The sequence below is a fragment of the Amphiura filiformis genome, chromosome 12, assembly GCF_039555335.1.
Source record: "Amphiura filiformis chromosome 12, Afil_fr2py, whole genome shotgun sequence".
Taxonomy (NCBI): Eukaryota; Metazoa; Echinodermata; class Ophiuroidea; order Amphilepidida; family Amphiuridae; genus Amphiura; species Amphiura filiformis.
Window position 1 is genome coordinate 53,299,433 of NC_092639.1, and position 22,063 is coordinate 53,321,495.

The following is a 22,063-nucleotide window of genomic DNA, read 5'->3' on the forward strand; positions in this document are numbered from 1 at the left end:
CAGCAATTAATATTGCCTATTGTTTTAATAGGCCTACACTCAAAGTGTATGACGGATAATGTACTCGTGCAAATGCATTCGTCAAGATAATTGCACTTGCCATGGAGTTATTGCATTTAGCTTTCGAGCCTATCGGCTCTCAAGCTAAATGCAATAACTCCACGGCGCGTGCGATTATCTTGACGAATGCATTGCACTCAGTTCATTATCCTTATCTGAAATCCATCCACCTCTATGGAAGACATGACTTAATCTCCCACATAGGGGGTGTAAATGCAAACGGAGTTGCGCATTCAGGTAAACCCATTTGGGAGTTAACACTATAATAGATTAAGGTCATATCTTCCATAGAGGGAGCGTGGATTTCAACTGGAATATCCCGTTGTTAACAAAAACTTTCGATTTATATATGATATTAAACGCAAACAGGATTTATAAATGTAATTGCATCTCAGATCAGAAAATATTATAAAGTTAGTGTATTATCATCTGTTCATGGCTGGTGTACGCTATTGGCACCAACCTCAAAAGAGTTAATTCCCGTAAACTACCCTACATTTCCCCTTCAAAGATCGCCTCACATGTCATACCGTTATGTTGTTTGCTTTAGTGCTTTAATCTGAAAAGGTCCGGCACCTTAACGTGTTGTTTCCGAGTAAAAATATAGGTTGAGTCTTAACCCCTAAACACTTAGCAAAGTAAATCAGGACAGCAACACAAAAATAATTTCCTGATACACAAAAATCTTTTCAAAATAAATAACAAAACTCCGGTCCATTTTCTGTTGCATCAATTCAACCAATATGATATGGTATATAGTATACAAAAGTCGAGCGATTGAGGCCTAGTGATCTCGCTGAAATACGATCTAGCCACACAACACGACTCGTGCATACACATATACAGAACCGATATAGAAAAAAGTGGGTTGAAAATATTGTTTAAGATAATTGAAGCACCTAATCTTCCGGCTCTAGACTAAGAAATGAAATAAATATACCATATAGGACGCATTAGACTAACTAACTAAACACATGTGGACCTTATTTCGTTGATATCCGTTAAAGTATCACCATGACGCACTTTTTAAACACGATCTGTGGAGCTGAATAGTCAAGAAGGAGCTGATTTGAACACGTGGGATGTGTTCAGTATAAGCGATTTGTTTTGGAGTAAATCAAATATGTTTGTTAATTTTGAACTCTAGTATTTTCTTACACAGATTAGCTCCTACTGATATGTAAGGAAAATCTGTTGAATTAATTTAGGGCCTTATCAAAATGTATGTCTCTAGTAAATAGCAAGTGACTGGTGGACCAATATCTGAAACTATATTATAGCTTATGATCCGTACATATTGAGCTCCAAGAGCTTCAAATGCCTAGTTTTTAACGGCAAGATAATAAATATTGTCTATTAAAATAATAATCTACAGTTAATAGCAGGTGAACGATGTTCCAGTATCTACTGAAGATGAAGATGTCACAATGAAGATCAATTTGTGTTTTCATCGTAGGCCATTTTTCTTCTCAATTAGATGTCGCTTTTGCGATTTTATTGAGTATTTGTTTAGATTTAGATTTAGATTTAGATCTGAAACCAATATATTTATTGATCTTTCATGAACTCTCTAAACTCTTTATTTCAACGCCAAATAAATGTAACTCCTTAAAATATATATTTGAAGTAGATACCAGCTGATGGCTATGCTGTAGCAATGTGAATAAACTAGCTACAGCCTTTAATTCGACACTGACTGTTATAACCAATTGACATGCATCTATATAGTCACATCTTCATCTTCAGTAGATAGTTAGTGGTTGCGGTAGCAATGGATGTCGCTTTTTAACTGTATACATAGCTATTCCCGCGGTAGAATGAACACACGGGCTCCTTTTTGCCGACTTGTAAAATTGCTATTGTTGATCCCTGTTGTTTTAGAGGGCAGTCAAGCTAAAAATTTAAAAAAGGGGGGTGGGTGGGTGGGTAAAACAATTCTTGATTTTGTTCTCTTTTCATTGTTAACTAATTTAAATTCGACACAAGTAAAGCATGCACAGAATAATTATTCTCAGAAGAATTTCAGTACACACGAATAAAACATACGATGCCTCACCCCAAAGTGTAGAACAAAGGTATATCTGAACAAAACTATCAGAAAGAGCTACGTAATTATGAAAAACAATTTTCCTTTTGTTGCCGAAAATATTTGAATATGAGATAATTAAAATAGGAAATCAACTCTTTATTCCACCCTACATATATCCACAAGAGCCTCATAAAAGAATTTTACATATTTGTAATAATTTCAGATTTCAGAAACTACGCGTCAAAGAATCATAGAAAGTATAATGTGAAACTATTTGACAAGTAATTCATAAGATTGAACCCGAGAGCAATAACTGATTCAAACTAGGCATAAGACCGTAGCAAAAAAATCTGCCTCAGGTTGTTCGGACTATTTAAGGCTATTCGTTTTGTGATTAAACTTCTTGATATCACTCATATGTGGAAAGACTCCGTGATCAGAGCTTGTGTTTATTTCTCCCACAATTCACCGCGAAATATTTTCAAACTCACATGCTTGTCATGCTATAAGGAGTTACTTTAAACAACACAATCGTTGCAGTGGCTATTCGCGATGTCTGCCGAGTCTGCCGACATGCTATCTTCAGGAGAAAGCATATACAGGACGATTAGATTTACATACACGCACAAAGATTTGCAAGCCAAATTCGAAAGGAGTGTCGTTTTGTTGTTTAATTGTTTTGTGTTGTTTTGGTTTTGGTTGGGTTTTTTTTTCAAAAAGGTTTGAAAGGTGTAAGATCTGCAAGATATTTATGTGTAAACATCCCATTGTAACGACAAATTTATGTGTACTAATATAATTTCCAGCAATGGCAATAGTTTTAATATTGTATGTAAATGTATTACATTAAAATAAAACAACTATAGAATATTAAGAGGCGAAACCTACTAATTTGAACTCATACTTAAATGCTAATTAAAATATCTCTAACTTAAAAAATCATCCATTCTTCAAATCACAACTTGAGCCAGGTATCATAAATCCCATATCCTTGTCGTAACCCTGAAGCCTAACCCTAATCATGAACCATCCCGAAGCCTTACTTTAATAAAGGCGTACCGAATATTACTCTCTAAAATGTAAAAAGTGAATTTCCACTCTCTCAAGGAGTTTAACGAAGGACTACCCGTTTTGGAGTGGAAAACACTCTAAAATGAGAGAAAATACATTTTTTAGGCAATAGCCTGTTCACTCTTTTGAGAGTATACAGACTACTTTTTTCAATCCTTTTAGAGTAAAAATGTTCCATTCAAAAAGGGGTTGTCCTCCATTTCACTCTCTCTCTCTCTCTCTCTCTCTCTTTCTTTTTCACTCTTTCCACTCGGTGTACATTTAGAAATAGTATATCGACTTTTACGTCGCCCACGATGTTATGTGTTTTACACGTTTAGTTAATACACGGAACATCGTGCGCAATGCATTATGGGACCATCCCCGTGCCTCCTTTTCTCGATGATATTGATAATGTCGCACATGGTACATGTAGTTCTCTCAACTTATTAATCTTCTCCTGATTTATTGCCAATTTTCATTTCTCTTCGATTGACGCTCGATGACATACATACATGCCATAGGCTGATAGTAACCCCTGCCTGCCTATATGGGCCAATGTCTTCTAACACGCCTTAAAGCTTCAGGTTTATTGCAGACGACACGAAAATATGGAAATAATTGAAATTATTTTATGAGTAAATTCGTGCCTTCTTACGAACCACAAAGTCAATACAAGTCATATTATACTAATTACAAGCTGAGTTGTATGTTAATTTAAATTTTTCTCTTAAGAAGTTACAATTATGTGACAAAATACTAAAATTAGCCGTATTTTTTTTATCTCAGTTTAAAAGTATGTGTGAAATGATTGGCTAACCAAGTCGATTGGTTAGAGTTAAACTAGTCAGTGTTAGTCGAATTACTTAATAAGGGTTTAAAAGATGGGATATAATAGAGCGACAGAGGCGGTGTTGGGAGGTGACGGAAATGTTGTCAAAAATAATAGTTAGCATTACATCATAATGATAACGGACTACTAATGGCTTTTTGAACCAAACATGCGCCGAGTATAGTAAATTGTTTAACTTATTAATATTTTGATATGTTACCAGTATTATCCCTCTCTCTACATTACATATACTTTATATTCTAGTCTTCTTGAAGTCATATGCTAACAGTAAGCCTCAGTTGCAATTGAAATTGGGTTAAACCTTTCATTTCTCTTGACCCAAAAGGCTGACATGACAGTAAAATTGTTAACTTCATTGTTGGGAGTGGGCTCGGAAGATTGTACTTCTTTAAAAATGAGCATGATATTTGTGTTAAATATTGAGACCTCAGATCGGGCTTGTCATAATGAAATTCAAATCTAGCATGCGAGTGCGATTAAAAGGCGCGGTCACCACGTGCAAGCTATCTACTGAAGATAGCTACGTGGGAAATTGAATATAAGTGACGTCCGGTCAGTTCTGAGTCCGGGTATAATATACAAACAATTACAATAATTGTTACGACTACTTTTGATTACCATCATCCTTAATATTAAACTATTAAACACAAATATTTGAAAAGTATAATATCATCGATTCAACAGCGATCTCCGTTATTTTAACACGACTTTTGCTTCGGCTTTACAATAAAAACACAAGCTATATACACCATACTAGTATTATAGCTAATTACCTGATAATATAACGTGTTATATAACAGACACAATGAAATTATTTGGAATCTGAGGAAGTCCTATATTGAAATAACCTTTCCCCCATATAAGAAATAATAAAACATTTTCTTCGACACAATATAAACCGCTGAATCATGGAAAAGCTTTATGGATCTTATTTTCATAAATTTTGTCACTTTTTGACAATTTCGTTTTAACATATACCGTACTGTTATACTAATATACAGAAATATTTAGTTTGATTTTATTGGTTAATCGCTCATCGCCAACAGGTAGCGATCGAATTATACACCCGAGTTACACCTACGACATAACATCGCGTCCTAAAATCATAAGAGGAAAACTTCAGACAAGACCTCCGGAAATTAAGTCTGTAAAAGACATTTATCCAAAAGAAATTACCTTAACCAACATGACTACAAATTATGTCCTGCTCCAAGTCACTATACTTAAATTAATGAACGAAGCCGGTCTATAATACAGGAAATTACAAGTCTGTTTATGATTCTTTATTTTGAGTTTGTATAGTATTAACAGACCCATAGTACATCTAATTTGATATCATATCTCAATAGACGAAGTTTATACATCTAGCCCTTAATTCTGTGATCTAGCCAAAAACTCCCTGCAGCAAGAGTGTTTCATTTCCCTCATCCAACCTGTTTCTTTCTTTTCGTTGCCCGTGTCCGTATTTAGTTCATTCTATAAGGATGATAAGCCCGTCCATCAATATAAGATTACTCTATCATCTATATTGCGTTTTGGTTTGTTAAGTTACACTGTATTATAGTCGGTAACTTTATTTCCGATCCCCGGTGCCATGTCTTTCATTGTATCTAGGTGTGTAAATAGCAGCTAATCTTTTGCGCCCATAATGATAGGTAACGAGGTGATTAGATAGGGAGAAATCACTTTGAGGTAATTGGAGGATCGCGTTACATGTGATATGATGCGATTGCACCAGTGTGGTTGGTGAGAATGACGGGAGAGGAAGACAGGGGAGATGCATGCCATAGGTACGGGTGTCTTCTTGATGACAAATTCACAATGATTGGTGTCATACGTATAAGATAATAACATTTTTTCTTTTGTTGACCTAATTGTTATCTTATCTTCAGTATACGATATTTTTCGCACTTGCTATCTTCCGTAGAAAGCAATGCTATCCGTAAAATCCTATCTTCCGTAGATAGCAACTTGTTCTGATTTTTTTCTGTTTTGTTTTGTTGGTATTTTTTTGCTTCTCGTTCTGCTTATGCTATCTTCCGTAGATCAATTTGTTCGCTGTGATACACGCTATCTTCCGTAGATAGCTGGGAAGAAAATATCACATCCCTGTTTAGTTATAGGTTCATATTGTATGCCATCTTCAGAAGATAGTATTTTTGTTGAAATTGCTGTTTAGGTGCATGCTATCTTCTGTAGATAGCAACTCCTTCGGTTTTAATTGTCTTGTTGGTATGCTACTTTCAGTAAGGCGACGACAAACACCCTGTTCTAAGAGTCCGACCAACCAGATTTTTCGTTTTATTTTATAATCTGTATGCATTTAAAAACAGCCGTTTTTGCCGATGTGAATTGATTTGACTAAAATGTTTTGCAAAAAAAAAAAAAAAAAAAAAAAAAATCAAATTTTCAAGCTTTCGGTGATTTTTGGGGTCATTTAGCTTCTTTCCGAAAGTAATCCCGACCGACAGACCATACTTGACAAGTCCATCCGCCCGTCCACCCAAGCAGGGGTTTTTTCGTTGTCTAAAATAGGCCTAACAACTTCCTTTTCCATATATAGATAACAACTTATTCTGCCCTTTGCTGTTTTGCTATTGTGATATCTTTTTTTTATGGGGGGGGAGTGGATTGAGGTCTAGGTATACGGTATGTTATCTTTCATCGGTATTATTTTGGCTTTTATTGATTAGGTATTATATATTCAGTAAACTTATTTTGCATTTAGCTGTTTTGGTATTTGCTATCTTCGGTAGATTTTTTTTGTGGTGGTGGTGGTAGGGGGGTGCCGTCTAGGTATACGGTATGCCAGCTTTCATATCGGTATTATTTTGGCTTTTATTGATTAGGTACATGCTAAATATATTCAGTAAACTTAGGCCTATGTTGCATTTAGCTGTTTCGGTATTTGCTATCTTCGGTAGATAGCAGCTTGCGTTGTCTTTTTTCTGTTTTGGTACCTACTACCTACCGTAAAAAGATTTGGTTTTTGCTGTCTTTGCCTTTTTGTTAGATAACAATGGGCTATTCCAATTAAAATCCATAAACGCCGTATGAAAGACACGCCCTTAATCTTCTACACAGAAAATAGAGTCACCCATTCATGTAACCCTATTTGAAATTCACACTCCTTACATGTGAAAGATTACGGTCATTTCTTCCATAGGCATGATAGGGAGTGTGTGGATTTAAAATAGAATAGTCCCATTTGCTCTAGCTTTTACTGTTTCTGTAGCTGCTATCTTCGGCAAAGATATCGATTTTTGTCGCCCTTTGCTGTTACGGCATATTTTCTATTTTCCACAGATATGTATATCTGAAACTCCCGGAGGAACTCGGCAGGGGCGATTGCCATCACGCCAAGCTGAGGCACAAGGTCAATTTCTACAAACTTTTACGTCTGTTTAGAAACATCATATCCTGGTGGACCATTTTTGGACGGTACAATGATTACTCTTGGGTCTTTTGAGTGGAGGCAATGGCCAAGATGAGGTTCGAACCCACAACCTTGCGATCATGAGTCCAACGCTCTAGCCACTGTGCCACACGACCCGTAACAACTTGTAACAACTTGGTTGAGCGTTGCTGTTTCGGTATAATTTAATGCTGTCTACCGTGGATAGCAACTTGTTCCGGCTTTTGCTGCTCGATGTTTGATGTACGCTATATACAGAGAGAGTAAATTTGTTTCGGTGTTTCTGAGAAATATAGTTAAGATAATAACTTATTTTGGTTTTGATGTTCGTTCTATGCCACTTTGTTTGTGGTCTTTGCTATTTCGTTACATGCTATCTACCGTAGATATAGTAACATGCTATCTGCCGTAGATAGCAACATGCTATCTGCGTAGATAGCAACATGCTATCTGCCGTAGATAGCAACATGCTATCTGCCGTAGATAGTAACATGCTATCTATATACCGTAGATAGTAACATGCTATCTGCCGTAGATAGTAACATGCTATCTACCGTAAATAGCAACATGCTATCTGCCGTAGATAGTAACATGCTATCTACCGTAGATAGCAACATGCTATCTACCGTAGATAGCAACATGCTATCTACCGTATATAGCAACATGCTATCTACCGTAGATAGCAACATGCTATCTGCCGTAGATAGCAACATGCTATCTGCCGTGAAAGAGTGAATTTCAACTCGTTCAAGGAGTTAAATGAAGGACAACACATTTTTAGAGTTGTCCTTCATTTAACTCCTTGAAAGAGTTAAAATTCACTCTTAAAGAGTGGTTTTCACTCTTTTTGAGTGGTTTTAAAGTTAAAAAACACATTTCACTCCTTTTTGAGTGGTCTTATAATAAGTGAATCACTCTTTTCGGGAGTGAGTTTTTTACTCTTTTACATTTAGAGAGTATTGACATGCTATCTGCCGTAGATAGCGACATGCTGCCGTATAGATAGTAACATGCTATCTACCGTAGATAGTAACATGCTATATACCGTAGATAGCAACATGCTATCTGCCGTAGATAGCGACATGCTATCTGCCGATGCCGTAGATAGTAACATACTATCTACCGTAGATAACAACTTGTTGTATTTTTGCCAACATGGTGCATGCTATTTTCGGCAGACATTAACTTGATTTGGTTTCTGCTATTGTAATCCATATCATCTTTAGTAGATTACATTTAAACATTGCTTAATCTGTTTCTTTATTCTTATAACAAATTAAAAATGTATTATTTTATATGTTTAATTCAAATGATTTGATGATCTTGATCTGCAAAAACATTCCCTAGTTTCAGCCAGAGACGTCCCAGATATATTGGGAATGATGCATATTTTGTGTTTTTTTATTGGTTGCTATAAAGTAACATTGTTCCTTTATTTAAAAAAGAATCTGCACCTGGATTTTGTCAAATATTATACAGGTTCCTCATCATCAAATAGGTTAAAGCTGCGGGGTTTAGCATATCTGAACAAGAATGCGAACATATACCTATAATAAAGTCTACATTTCCAGCACGTAGTCGGAAGAAGACACGCCAACAAAAGTTTTCAATTTGTTTGTCTTATCTACCAATTGCAAAAGTTAATTCATTTCTGGTAAAATTCCGATGGTTATCGTCTTCTTCCTGTTTGATCACATCCATAATCTAACATTCCACCTACCGCAACAGTAAAGAAGCGAATCACCAAATGGTACCTCTTTAGGTAAAGTAAATTTAACTGAGGAATTCCGCTCATATCCTTAGAACCACTTAGTAGATGAAATAAAGGGTCGGTGATTGAAAATGCCATAGCGGTCGGTGTTTTTCAAACTGTTTGGGGTTAGGCTAGCTAGCTTTGCAATCTTCTAGTCGGTGAAGTTGAAATTAATTACTTCACTGTCGCGAGCACTAAGACGAGTACGAGAAAACTAATCCACGAGGTATGTGAATAAGATCCAAGAAACTAATCATACAGGGTGTTTGGAAAGTCAACATCATACTTTAGCCTATTTAGCGATCAGAAACAGGATGAGAAATTGGGAATACGTTCGTATTCATTTTGTGATTTATATGAGTATATAAATTATAACATATATGGGTAAACGGGTGTTAAGACGTGAGAGTGTTTGATGGTTGTAGTGGTGATTGTGGTGTTTTCTTCTCTCTTAATGTAAAAGAGTAAAAAACTCACTCACCAAAAGAGTGATTCACTTATAAGACCACTCAAAAAAGAGTGAAATGTGTTTTGTTTAACTTTAAAACCACTCTTAAAAGAGTGAAAACTATACTCTAAAATAGTTAATTTTAACTCTTTCAAGGAGTTAAATGAAGGACAACTCTAAAAATGTGTTGTCCTTCATTCGAACGAGTTGAAATTCACTCTTTTTAGAGCGGTTTTCACTCTTTTTAGAGTGGTTTTAAAGTTAAAAACACATTTCACTCTTTTTTGTGACCTTATAAGTGAATCACTCTTTTGAGTTTTTCACTCTTTTACATTTAGAGAGTTGGTCTTCTTCTTTTAATGTCTGTCAGTCGTCTGTCTGTCTGTTTGTCTGTCACACTGTCTGCCTAATATTACGATACACATGTTGCGTGCAAGATAATAGTTAAGTGACGTGGATAGTTTTGCGCGGAGGCCCGGCGCACGGAAAGTCAACTTTATATCGAGCTCAAAGAAACGGGATTTACAGGATTAATATAATAATGTAAGGTAGATGGGGATGTGTTATGTGAGTGGGGGTGTGTGGAGGGGGGGGGGGGTGCGTGTTTTCAAACGAGGGAACCCATCCAACTCTTCCTCCATCATGCAAGGGTCCAAGTGACCCAATCAATACTGTGATACCAGAATTTTTACTCGGTTCCTGCTCAAGATGAAGTCGAACCACCCTTATTTTTTTGCACTGAGTAGTCAGCCAGCTTCATTCGCTCATCTCGTTCCTCCAATCAAGGGTGTTAGCAATAACATCGCCGTACATTTACCCATAGATCCAATGTGCTTACCTTTCTGTCTATAGCGACGTTATTTACTCATGGTCTATCAATAAGGAAACTAATTACTTAGTGAACGAGCCTGCTTTTTAGTCTCGGTACTGAATTACATGTGCTACGCGTGTAACACACATCAACTCGGTAATAAATCGCTATTAGGGTCTAATAACCTGTCGTTTAAATGAGTTCAACACAGGATGATTTCGTGCTTTTGTCATGTTTATGTCACAACAACAGTCTTAAACACTTCGCGTACAGCTAAATGATACAAAGGATTAATATCATACGGTATCCAGTTTCAAATTGGCTTTTGAAATGACCAATTAAAGCGGAAACAAAGTTTTATGATTACAAACTAGACTTGGTTTAGGCATGTACACCAAACATTTAGATAAACACCCCACAGCACCGACTTGAGTTGTTTAACATTTTAAACAATTTTAGAGATACTATTCTTACGGCGCTTAAAATGTTAACCGCTTCGAGGTGTAATTGAATGCAGCTTACACACTAACAAAATGTGACTCCAAACTACTAAAAAATAGTACTTTTTAAAAAACCACTATATGCATTGCAATGCATTCATTAATATGACTGATATTGGTCTTGTGGTTCTTGGAAAGAAATGTAAAACTTTACCTTTGAAGCTTCGTATCTTTATCTTAATATATAGCATGCCAAGCATTAAAACAATAAAATTTAGTGGTACCGTGCAGGCAGGCGTATATTTTAATGAATAATATGTTCACATTCGTGGTATTGAATGTAAATGACGCGGAAAATAACACTCTGAATGGGAAGTTAAGGCCCATTAGATACTTTCCCGGCCGGGATATTTGCTCCAACAAAACATTGACAAAGTCGCCAGAGCTCTATTAAACACTAGGATCCACAACATGCTCATCTATCAGGGCCACAGTTCTTTAACCCCAATACATTTGTACATCATTGAATGACCTTTTGAAATTTGGATACTAAAACGCATACTCTGCAACTTGAGGTCAAATTTTGCACTATGATTGTTTAATTGAGGTTATTGAACTATGCCATTGGGACGAGGCCATTATGGTCCATATTGAAAGATAATGTCAACAAACCCCATAATGAAATTGTCCGACTTTATCCTGGTTTAATAAGAGCAGGTGTCGTTTTGTTAAAGAGGTAATATCTGCTGCACAGATGTAGCAATAAGTCTCATTTTGCGGAGTTTGCTCATCGATTTACCCTATATCAAGGAGTTTCAATGAGCCTATTAAATGTTACATGAACACGAGTGAGCACCTTACAAAAACGATTAGGCCTACAGGTGTTTTTGTCTATAGTTGCTTTTGCAAATTTATGGTGTGTCATGGAAACGTGATGAAGGTAGAATTGGAGGTTGATGCGTTAAGAAGAATTATTATGCTTAGCTGTTTTCATATATAAATTGTAATACTGTTCACGACATCTGACGCGCTGTATAGGCTACTCTAATTCATCTCCCCCTCTCTCTCCCTCCCCACTCCCTCTCACTTGTGTGTATGATACTTTTAAATGCTTGTAACTTTCGTTTTTTACTCAGTTAGTTGTTTCCTATTTACTCAAGACATGCTGCTTCGTTTGTTCGTATTTTAGTGCATTATTTACTATTTTTTCCTTCCTTTCCTTTCTAAAACTGGTTTTGTTCCCCTATAGATTTCCTTTCTTTCCTTTATAGCCTTCCTTCCTTCTATATTCAATTCATTCCTTACATTTTCCTTCCTTCTTTCCATATTGCTTTATATAGTTTTGTTCTGTCTCTTCTCCTTTCTTCCCTAATTCTGTCACCTATCTCTCCTTATACCCATTCCCACTCTCCTTCCTTTATTCCCTCCTTTCCTTTCTTTCTTTTCTTTCATTTCTGTCCTTCCTTTCATTTCTGTCATTTCTTTAATTTTTTTTCAGTTCTTTCATTCTTTCTTTCTTTCTTTCTTTTTCTTTCTTTCTTTCTTTCTTTCTTTCTTTCTTTCTTTCTTTCTTTCTTTCTTTCTTTCTTTCTTTCTTTCTTTCTTTCTTTCTTTCTTTCTTACTTTCTTTCTTTCTGCATTTCTTTCTTTCTGCATTTCTTTCTTTCTGCATTTCTTTCTTTTTGCATTTCTTTCTTTCTGCATTTCTTTCTTTCTGCATTTTGCTTTCTTTTTTAATTGCTATCTTTCTTACCGCTGTTTCTTGTTCTACTCTTTTCATGTCATCTCATCTCATCTCATCTCATCTCATCTCATCTATTCTATTCTATTCTATTATATTCACAACACTTTTGTTTCTATTGCGATATCGCGATTTTAAATTCCATTTTCAATCAAGTTGGTTTTTCATCTTTAGATTCAACAGTGTAATTAGAGGCATACGAGTTCGTATTTACTGTTATGTTTTGTTTTCATCAAAGACGTTTTCAAGGAAGATGCCTATGATCTACGATGCTGCAAGCGTGAGTCAGTGCACGCCTCTCTTCTGTTGTCTCTTCGCGGCATATTACTTCCATCACTTTTGCATGATTAAATGAATGTTGATGAAAAGACAATAATTGGTCTTTTATAACCCAAATTAATAGGTCAATACTTGGTAATACCTCCCTGCCTTACCATCTTAACACCGCGGTCAACCCTGTAAATCACATCTTGCCAGTCCTCACGCTGATGGAATGAGTATGTTGAAAGACGAAGAATGAGGTTGGCAGTTGACGAAAGCTTCCTCACAAAGCGTGACGCTCATTTTTGCCATATCCACCCACATTTTTGAGTGACAACATTAAGATCTTTATTTATCAACAAATCTGTATTATTGGCCCGCAATGTGCGACAATTTGTTTAGATAGGTGTTATCTATCACGCTTACAGTAGACTAATTTGTTTACAAAATTAGAGAAACTATTAAACCAATCGGCTTGGTTAATAGGTGACATTATGCCATGGATGACATGTTGAACTTTACATAAAGACCCTAATCAAGATTTTATATTAAGCATGATGGGTCTTGGTTGTACTTTATTTCCGCCAATATCAGATATGCATGTATTGGCATGGTCTTACTTAGTAATGACCGAGAGTAAAGGCAAACTTAATGGAAGGAATCAACCAGACAAAGTCAAGGTAAATTAGGTCGTATAAAATTTATGTTTTGGTCCTCATCCAGAAGATTTTCATGAATTGATGAGAGAGGGAGGTTTTCTTCTTCTTTTGTATCCTTGTAAAATTAGCATTGTTAGTATAGTTTTCGGTCTTATATCCACAGTGCTAGAGGAAAGGAGGAGAACCTTTTAGATTTGTTTTCCAAATGTGATATTCTGAGGGATAAACCCCCTGGAGTACCACAGAAAGACTTTGAAGTGATACTTGTATGCTTGTTCTCTTACGAGCGTATAAACTTATTTATATATTTATATAAAGTTTTCATAAAGCATTCCTAAGTCGATTAAAAAAATCCTTTAGTTGGAACCAACTGGTAATAAAAGTCAAATTTTAATATTTGGCCAATTTTTAGAAATAAGGGCCATAACAACCGTTTTAGAGTGGTTTCTTTAATGCGGTGACAATCGAGCATAAAGATTTGTACAAAAACTAATAATCTATAATGCATTTTAATTTTTAGCAAACACGTTTTCTATTCTATTTTACAACAAACTATTTAACATAAAATGCTTTAATTGAATTCAAGTCTTTGAATTTTGTGACTGCAAATGGTAAGAAAACGTGCATAAAAACATGTTTGCCTCCTTTTCTTAAGATTTTCCAAAATATAAATATTTGTGTTGCCAGTATAGTTCCAACTAATGGATTTAGGATTAGATTATGTTTCATTTGACAAAACAGAATAATGTTCTTTTAATCCCCAAAAATGGGTGCTGTATTGTTCTGGAATAGGGAGTAGTAGAATATACGATGAATGAATGCAAGGGCTTGCTTTAATATATATGTAATTAAAGCAGGATAGTTTGATCAACAACCTCTAAACATTTTCAAAATTTCTACAGCTATATTTCTTAAATATCACTCTTTTTAGCTTCAAACCAGATGGAAATGGTATTCATTAATGACCCAGTTTGATCACTTCCCTGGACATAGGAATTGAACAAAAATAATCTTCAAAACAGGCTTATGACTTCATTTCATTATGGAAGAAGCGATCAAACTTATCTTTCACAAATCATTGACGCAAGCAAAGACTTCGCTATGTTGTATATCTGCAAACCACGTGTCTACGCTAATTAGTACTTTCATCACACATGCATCCACAATAGCATTAATGTTATAAACAATGAGATGAAGCCGTTATCAAAACATTAATGTTACTAGTACAACATAAATTATTAAACATATTCAGCGAAATTCGTTGTTAAGAAACTAGGGAACCCGAGTTCCTGATAGAACAAAAGAATTTATTTTTGAACCAAGTAGGTATGTCAAGATCGTTCTCTTCATCTATGAGATTTTCACATGACAGCCGTGTGGATTTCCGTAACTGTCTTCGAGACACAACTGCGATATGTGATCCTCTAAAATGGTTACAAAATACTCCACTATGCACACCTGTTCCCCTTAATATCCCTCTTTATCTAATATCATCTCTTCACTGATTAATAATTTAGAATATTATGAATCCTGCACATGTTTTAGGGATTTTAACATTTTAAAGCTGTTAATGTATCTCGTATTGATGTCATCCGCGAATGGATTAAAGAAGCTTTATTCTGATTGGTCAATTTAACGGACTAATCATGCTCGTGTATAATCAAACTGTATTGCGCGTGTTTGTTAAGTGAATTGGTTTCATGAGCGCAAATCGCGTTAAGGAACATGTTTGAAAAGATTTGTTTGGGCCGCTAGGTATTTATATTTCATGTAACCAGTGAGGTTGTCTAATCTTAGGCAAACAAATAGGCGAAAGAGTTGCGAGGAAGCCTGTCATCAGAAGGTCGGTGTGTCTTCGCACCAATATCTAACACATAGGTGGATGCTATGGCGTAAAAATGTTTAGAGCCTCTTAGTCTAATGCAATATACCCGGAGATCGAAATGCGATACATTTAATTTTGTACCAAATCAGTTGTATTTATTCAACTTGGAATGACAAATGAAGCCAGCCGGACTGTCAGTTTCAAATTCAATGTACTCTATGTTGCATGCGTTGTGTTTTTTGTCTTTGTATTTTTGTTTGACATATCAAGCTTTTGTGTTCGATGAAAAAATATAAAGAGAAAGATATAAGCATGGTAAGAAAGGAAATCTATAAAATGTGAACGGGCTAAAGGAAAGCAAAATGCAGATCTGAAATTCATTTTCATAACCGAATGAATGAATAAATAAATGAAAAAACGAGCTAAACAGAAGAATCAGAGAAAAACAAAGGAATTAGAGAGATATAGTTTGATTACCTGACTGACTGAACGAATTTATGATGATGAACGTGATGAATGGAAGTATAGAAGAAGATGTGATTTACAGGGTTAACCGCGGTGTTAAGGCAAGGAGGTATTACCAAGTATTGACCTATTAATTTGGGTTATAAAAGACCAATTATTGTCTTTTCATCAACATTCATCTAATCATGCAAAAGTGATGGATGTATATGCCGCGAAGAGACAACAGAAGAGAGGCGTGTACTGACTCACGCTTGCAGCATCGTAGATTTGGGGCATCTTCCTTGAAAACGTCTTTGATGAAAATAAAGCATAACAGTAAATACGAACTTGTATACCTCTGATTACATTGTTGAATCTAAAGATGAAAAACCAACTTGACTGAGAATGGAATTTAAAATCGCGATATTGCAATAGAAACAATAGTGTTGTGAAATGTACATTATCCAAAGAGTCGACACATAGTTCAATGGACACTATATGGCTCATTTTGACATAACTTTTATAACCTTTATTTTGCTATTCCAGAAAATACAGGCAATAAAAATTATTTTCACCCCCTGCATATCATTACACAAAGACATAGATGCATATACTAGTTAGAACTAACACATCCAATATAGCTGCATCTTTTAGCTCGAAAAAGGCATGGTTATCCAAAATCCCAAGAAAGATACGGTCTATTGCCATTTGGTCTAATACCATTTAGTCTAATACCCATTTAGTCTACATGCATTTCGTCTATTACCAGAAAGGTAATCATATATAGTCTAATGTCCATTTCGTCTAATATACTGTTTGGTCCCATAACCAGTCGGTCTAAGTACCATATAGTCTATTGATCATTTGGTATATTAATTTTTTAATGACCAATTGGTGTAATAACCATTTGGTCTAATATCAGATTCAAAAGTTGCAGATTGCACCATTGGATGCCCTATTGATTTGTACACAAATCGTTCTTGAACAATAGAACTCGAGCCGTGCTTTTTACTGAACTTAAGCTTTTGATTTCGTTTCTTCCTTGGATTTTTGATCACCGTTTCTTTAATTCTCATTTCTCTAATTCTGATTTTAACCAACGAGGTCTTAAATCAGAGCTAAAAGATACAGGTATACTTGTTTTAATTTTAACATTTTGGTCTTTGTTTATGGTATACAGGGATGAACGCATGGCACCTTAATTCGTTTGTTGTCTGTATTCGCCCCACCCTTTATAGAGGATTTGAAATCCGGTGTACTAATAAGTTGGAAATCCGCACAATAACATGCCTAGAATGGAAAGTATATACTGAAATCCAGAAAACAATTGTGCTAGAAATGAAGAGGGTGAGGAATAAGAAAACAACTTGCAACAAGAAAAAAAATTGGAATTTGTTTTTAAACATCACATTTAGGCTACATCTGGAATTCCTGAAGAAATAAGCAATTAGGGCATAGAAGAACATAAGCTCGATCATAATGCCAAATATCAGGAATGTAGTTTAAATAGAGAAAAATGTTAAAATTTAATTAATATATTGAGGGAAAATCCAGATTTACCAAATCATCTCAAAGATACAAATCATGTCTATGACATGATAAATGGAGAGGGCAATATAGCCCATGTGGAAGAGTCAATCAAGGTATTCCCTGCTCCTTTCTGTTGACGATTACAATAATACAAAAATACACATTTCAAAGTTATAATTACGAAAGTGTATAATATTTTCATAAATCGGTAAAAATCTTTTCAAAATGTCTCAAGTGTTTATTTTACATGCAGTTTATTCTATAAAGCTACCCCAGCAAACCAAACACAAAACGTTTTTGACTTTCGCAAAAACTTAGAAAGTGCTGCCAGAAAACGTTCAAATGTCGGGTTATGAAACGTTTTCATAATATTCAGAGACATTTTTTGAAAACTGACAGCAAATATTCTTACATAATGTTACTTAAAGGAGTATTTCGTGATCCTAGCATCCTCTTTTTATGACATTTTTCAGTAGATATCCACGAAAAAAGCCTATTCCTAAAATTTGAGTTGATTCCAATTTTGCGTTTGTGAGTTATGCCTGATTATGTGTATTACACTGCTCCATGGACAATGTGTTGTAATTTCGTTCTGGTATACCAGAACGAAATTAAAATTTCACGATATCTCTGCTAAACGAATTAAACTGCAAGAACTTTTTTGTACATAAACATTATGTAGTCAGAGGTTTGCAGTGATATAAAAATCTCAACTTTTTTTGAGAAAAATGGGGGGATGATGCTGTGGATCACGAAATGCCCTTTTAAGTCTTGACCAAATAGTTGGCCAAATAAGTTTGCAAAAAATATTTTACAATAACATTTTGACAAAATATTAACAATTTTGTTGTAGGTTTAAAACGTTTTCATGACCTTTATATAACCCGACATTTAATGTTATTAAAACGTTTTTATCAAAACTCAAACCCAAAATATAACTGGATGGATGGGCAGTTCAAATGTTGTCACTGGCTGACATTCACGAATGTGGCGACTTGTGTTAAAAATCTTTCTCAAAACCAAAATATAGTATATAACCTTTTAAAAAAAACTACATTTTGCGTTTGCTGTGCCTTATTTGTACCGATATGCATGGACATCAGACGGAATCTTTGTACAAAAGTACTGTTTCAAGTATTTTGTGAGTCAAAAATTGGCAACCGCATTGGGCTATGCCAGAAAATAGGTGCACATCTCCTATATAGAGGAGTAACTTTATAAAATAAAAGAAATGTCTGGATTTCCAAGTTGGTTTTCTGAAAATGACAATTCCAGTTGCCAATGTTACTGTTATTTTTCATTGATTCAAAAATCAATGGAAAATCACGGAATTATCCAAAATGAGCTCTCAAATTGTTTTTTATTTTATTTTGAACAATTTTCTGCTGTATTTTGTCGCATTTGAAAGTCTGGATTTCCAACAATCACGACTGGACAAAAAGTCTGGAAATCCGAACTCCTCTATAGGGGGTGTGCATCTATTTTCTGAAATAGTCCATTCAACAATTGAAAGAATGTTCTAGATTTTGATTTTGTATACATTCTGCACCAATTACTTTCAAAGCAAACAAAACAGGCAAAGTAATTCTTAAAAAGCAAGTATATAAACAATAACTAGCATTAAACAAACAAACAAACAAACAAACAAACAAACAAACAAACATGCAAATAATTTCTCACCTGGCGGGCTGATGACACTGGTAGGCTTGGCTACTGCAGAAGGAATGATACTGATTACAGATCCTGGTTGAGCACCGTGTGATAAAAGCGACGTTGTCCCTGCTAGAAGTGCCTCGGCAGCGAACGGGGAAACGGAACTCGTTGAACTCGATGGAGGTGAACTACTAAGTTTTCTTGACATTGTTACCAAACAAGTTTACCGAAATGTTAACGCAGACCAGCGGCAACAAGGTAGCAAGTCCAGATATCATAAAGTTTTTGACCAGTGGCGATTGAGTAGATAACGTTTGCTTCTGAGAGTGGGAGGAGTATAAATGAGTCGCGTGTTCGCCGTCAACCGATTCAAGATGTGAAGAGTTGATGGACATCAATCGTCCACACCAGTCAACAAGTAACCACTGCCGACCACGTGCCGAACACCACGAGGTTAAAAAATACACAAATATTTATGAGTGGTCAAGAAGAGTGGACTACATAAACAGTTTTTTAATGCAATGGGTAGGCACGTTCGATGGATTTGAGCGACTTTAAATCATTTATAACGCCCTTACGAATCTTGACAATAAAGTAGGAGCACCAAGTGACCGACTTAAGTATTCATGCCATGAAGTAGGGTTGTTACAAAAGTCATAAACATTACATCTTTATACCTTACGGCTTCTAACAGATGTAGTATTTATTTCAATAGACTATAACTATAAACAGTCAATATTTAGAAGCAATTGACCAATCGGTGATCATGAATGAGGAGCAGAAAACTCGTCACACATCTGCGCCCTCAATTCGGCATCCACGTCGTTCGGATCGCGCACGATGTTTGTGTCACATCCAAGTAATGAGTTAAACAAAATAGAACAGTTATGAATTGAAATACTCATGATCCCTCTCAATTATCTCTGTTAGGATGAATAATGAATAAATTACTTTGGTAAACTGAGACATGAAGAAAATCTCTAGTAATTGATTCCACTGATGTGTAATATATGCGATTTGCGAGAATGTGTGTTTAGTACTACAATTTATAACAGCAAAACGCCGGTGATGAGTTCTTTACAATTTACCCTCCCCTCTCGTTTAAACAGGGTTTTGCTTCTTGAAAAGCTAGTATTTCATACAAGCAATTCATTATATTAAGTGACACGTGCCTATACAAGTTGATTGAACACCATATGCCAGGAAATCAGTTAAGATATGACATGACACCGTGTTTACCAGTCTCATTTCTGGTGGCGTAAATGACTCTTGACTTGAAGAGACCGTGTGCGTTGCTTTTCAAAACAACTCGTCGCAACCACTTTAAACCTCAGGCGGTTTAAGTCATCTTTTATTCTGTATTGTCTTACTTTGAATCTGAAACACTACTAAATAATTAACTCTGATAGGGTATGTAAATAAAAATAACAACAACATACATTAACTCGTAATTGAACAGTGTCGATATTTTGACGAACTGTCACTTCGTCAAACTTTTTGGAACTTTTCGGCATTATGTGGCAGCTACCCGACAAACAGTCATTACCCCAATTCCAAGCAATAACATGGGTTCTACTATTAAATGAAGCATTATAAAAACAAATTAAACATATTGGAGTACTGATTCAAGTACCAAAGATAAAGTTAAGAAACTTGGAATCGTCGTTTGAGAACAAAGGGTAGAAAGTTAAGTGGTGTGTCGGAGTGCCGAAATTAGACGTTATGCGTCCAAATGATGTATAGGCATAATGTTCGTGATGTGAGACGCGTCGCACAATGTAATTGGTAATTTTAATATAGCATGTGTGCGTTCTGGAATTCAAAGATTAAAAGGAATTAAACCGAATGAGCTATTCCAGTTGAAATGCATACACCCCCTATGGAAGACAAGACCTTAATCTTCCACATACGAGGTGTATGTACATTTCAAACAGACTCACCCGTTCAGTGGTTATACCTTTTGAAATTCACACTCACTATGTGGGAAATTAAGGTCATGTCTTCCATATGGGGTGTATGGATTTTAACTGGAATGACCAAATGTAATGGTTTGCAATAAATATGTCTCAGTTACAGAGTATTGAGGCCAAAATGCAAGGATTACATCCATTGTATACAACATTGAATAGGCTGTATTGTGCACAAACGCCGTTTGGACGTACAAAGTGCATTATGTTAGTTCTATTTTCTCGCTCGCGTATTTGGTGACGAGTGAATCTTTTTAATGCCATAAGCAATTTTTCGTATTGAATTAAATAACGGAAAGTACAAGTTGGAGTTTGTTGTATTAATGATATTCTCTATAATATGAAGGAGTAAAAAAAGAGTGAATATTAAGTGGAAAAAAAGATTGTGTGTAAGTCAGTGTCCACGCTAATGAAGTAAAAATGAGAGTGAAATTCACTCTGCAAAGATTGAAGAAGGAGTGCCGTAAACACTCAAAAGAGTGGAATGTCAGTTTGTCTAAAATGTCTTCTTTATAGTGAAAAAGGCATATCTGGTGCCTTATTTGGTCAATAATTCATAAACTTAGGCCGATATCCCCAAAAATGATAAACCACCACCAAATTGGGTCTCAAGATTAAGAAAATTGTTTGAACGAGTATACCTTTTTAAATGTTGTTCTAAAAATGGGTTAAAAACGAAATTTTCCCAAAATGGTTGTTTTTACACTGACCAAATCTGAGTTATATTGCGATTCCTTGACTTTTTCCTTTCGAATAAAAAGTATACTTCTGTCCCAGCAAACACAGAAATGCTTTAAAACGTTATAAACATGTGATGAAAGCGTTTTGGGTTAGTCAAAAATTTATTGCAAAATATTTTTAATGTTTGCAAAATATTTCTCAAAACTTACATAACATTTGCAGCAAGTTTTCAAAAATGTTTTTGAATGTTATTAAAACGTTTTAAAACTCTAGATACCTTCATATAACCCGACATTTAAACGTTCTGTAAAACGTTTTGTGTTGCTGACATGGCAGAGGTAGGTCGACTCGAATGTGAATGATTAAGAAGTTACTTTTTACGATACTTTTAGTATAATACAGGGTGAGTAAAAAAATTGCAATAGAGAAAAGAATCCATTTTT

At 35.3% G+C, this 22,063-nt stretch overlaps 1 protein-coding gene across 2 annotated transcripts in view; it reads right to left on the reverse strand.

Moving 5' to 3' along the window:
- Positions 1-19,642, reverse strand: part of LOC140165418 (uncharacterized) — a 36,217-nt gene extending 16,575 nt beyond the window's left edge. For both annotated transcript variants that reach the window (XM_072188723.1, XM_072188722.1), the window contains exon 1: positions 19,000-19,642. In XM_072188723.1, coding sequence (XP_072044824.1) covers positions 19,000-19,180 — 181 coding nt within the window. In that variant the 5' untranslated portion in view covers positions 19,181-19,642. The remainder of the gene's footprint in view (positions 1-18,999) is intronic.
- Positions 19,643-22,063: the final 2,421 nt, after the last annotated feature.